Genomic DNA, 1527 nt, shown 5'->3' with positions numbered 1-1527 from the left:
ACCTGTAGTAGTAGTACTAGTCGGTCGGTCGTTGTCTAGGTGTCACGAAAAAGACTATATATATATATATATATATATATATATATATATATATATATATATATTATCAGTTTAAAATTTTAATCTTTATATTTTAGTAAATGGCAAGTTGTATGTAGCAATTTTACATTATAATCTATTTCTCTAAACATGTCAACAGAATTCTAATTATGAATCCATCATAAATATGATAAAATAAATTTAAAATAACATAAAATCAATTTAAAATATTGTTTCTTTATTATAACATTAAAATCACTTGCTGATTCATTTATTTGAAGTTTTGAATGTTAATCTAATAAATTATAGATGTCAAAAGTCGAGCTTGACTACCTGAAAATAGGGGCTACATGCCGACAGCACCATCTTATGCGCCCTGAGTAGTTGGCCTTCAACGGCCAGCGTGACATCGACGAATGCTTCGTCGTGCAATAGCTGGTCGAAGACAGAGAGCAGATTGCTCTGGTGGTTGTTCCAACGCAGACAAAATCTCTGCGACGCCATCGCTTCGCTTCTCAGATCCGCCAGGTTGCCGTTGATATCCGCTAACATGGGGGGACCTGGCTGTTCGTCGCCGCTTTGCCGCCGTTGCCACTGCCACTGTTGCCGCCGCCACTTCGTCCTCGTTCCTTCTTCTGTTTTTCCACACCGCCACCACCTTCTACGACGACGAAGCCACTCGCTCTTGCTCGTGCTGCTGCTCCTTCTACTACTCGCCCTCGTGCTGCTCTGCTCCTCATCGGCCAAGAATTATCGTGCCCGTCTTACTCGTGATCTGTCACAGAATAATAATAACGTGAAGGAGATGTCATACTTAAATCTAATTGTCTTAAATTTTAACTGAATTTTGCTTGACTATAATTTTTTTTCCAGCAAATTTAAACTTGCATTTTTTAAGTTCATTTGATATATTGAAAATTTTAATATGCCAATGTTATTAATACAATTGTTAAAAGATAATACTTTATTATTGAAAAGCGTTATATTGGGTTGTCCGAAAAGTGCCGATTCTGAAGAAAAATTGAAACGCAGATTTAAATTTTTAATTTCATTTATTAAATTTAAATCTTTTGCGGCACGAATTTTCTGGACAACCCAATAAAATAATTATTACTTCGAGCTAGAGTATTGAATATTTTTAATAAATAAATCATTGTAACAGGTGTTTTGAGTGCTCTGCATACTCCAAGTGTTCAAAGCCACAAAAATGACTCTAAAGAAAAGATAGAAATATGAGAATGAACGTGGGATGTATGACCCTGGAGGGCGTAGGCAGAAAACGAATAGGCGAAGTCACTTGGCTTGTATGCCTTTTATGCAATTCTCTCCTCTTACCCCTTCCAATTGCGGTCATCATGTACGTGACATTTTATCTCTAAATGAGAGGTGAGAAACGATCTATTGAAATTAAATGAAGATGTGTGGAAAATATTCTCCTTCGTTTCCATTAAAAGTTTAATTTTCAATTTTTTCACTTCCAATATTTTT

General features: G+C 35.7%; 1 protein-coding gene across 1 annotated transcript in view; it reads right to left on the bottom strand.

The window, feature by feature from the left end:
- Positions 1 to 591, bottom strand: part of LOC105619163 (zinc finger and SCAN domain-containing protein 2-like) — a 7091-nt gene extending 6500 nt beyond the window's left edge. The window contains exon 1 of the mRNA XM_012200693.1: positions 373 to 591. Within this exon, the coding sequence (XP_012056083.1) occupies positions 373 to 591 (219 nt within the window). The remainder of the gene's footprint in view (positions 1 to 372) is intronic.
- Positions 592 to 1527: the final 936 nt, after the last annotated feature.

The sequence above is a fragment of the Atta cephalotes genome, assembly GCF_000143395.1.
Source record: "Atta cephalotes unplaced genomic scaffold scaffold00019, whole genome shotgun sequence".
NCBI classification, from domain to species: Eukaryota; Metazoa; Arthropoda; class Insecta; order Hymenoptera; family Formicidae; genus Atta; species Atta cephalotes.
Note: the sequence above shows the minus strand (reverse complement) of the source record. Positions and strands in the feature narration are given on the sequence as shown.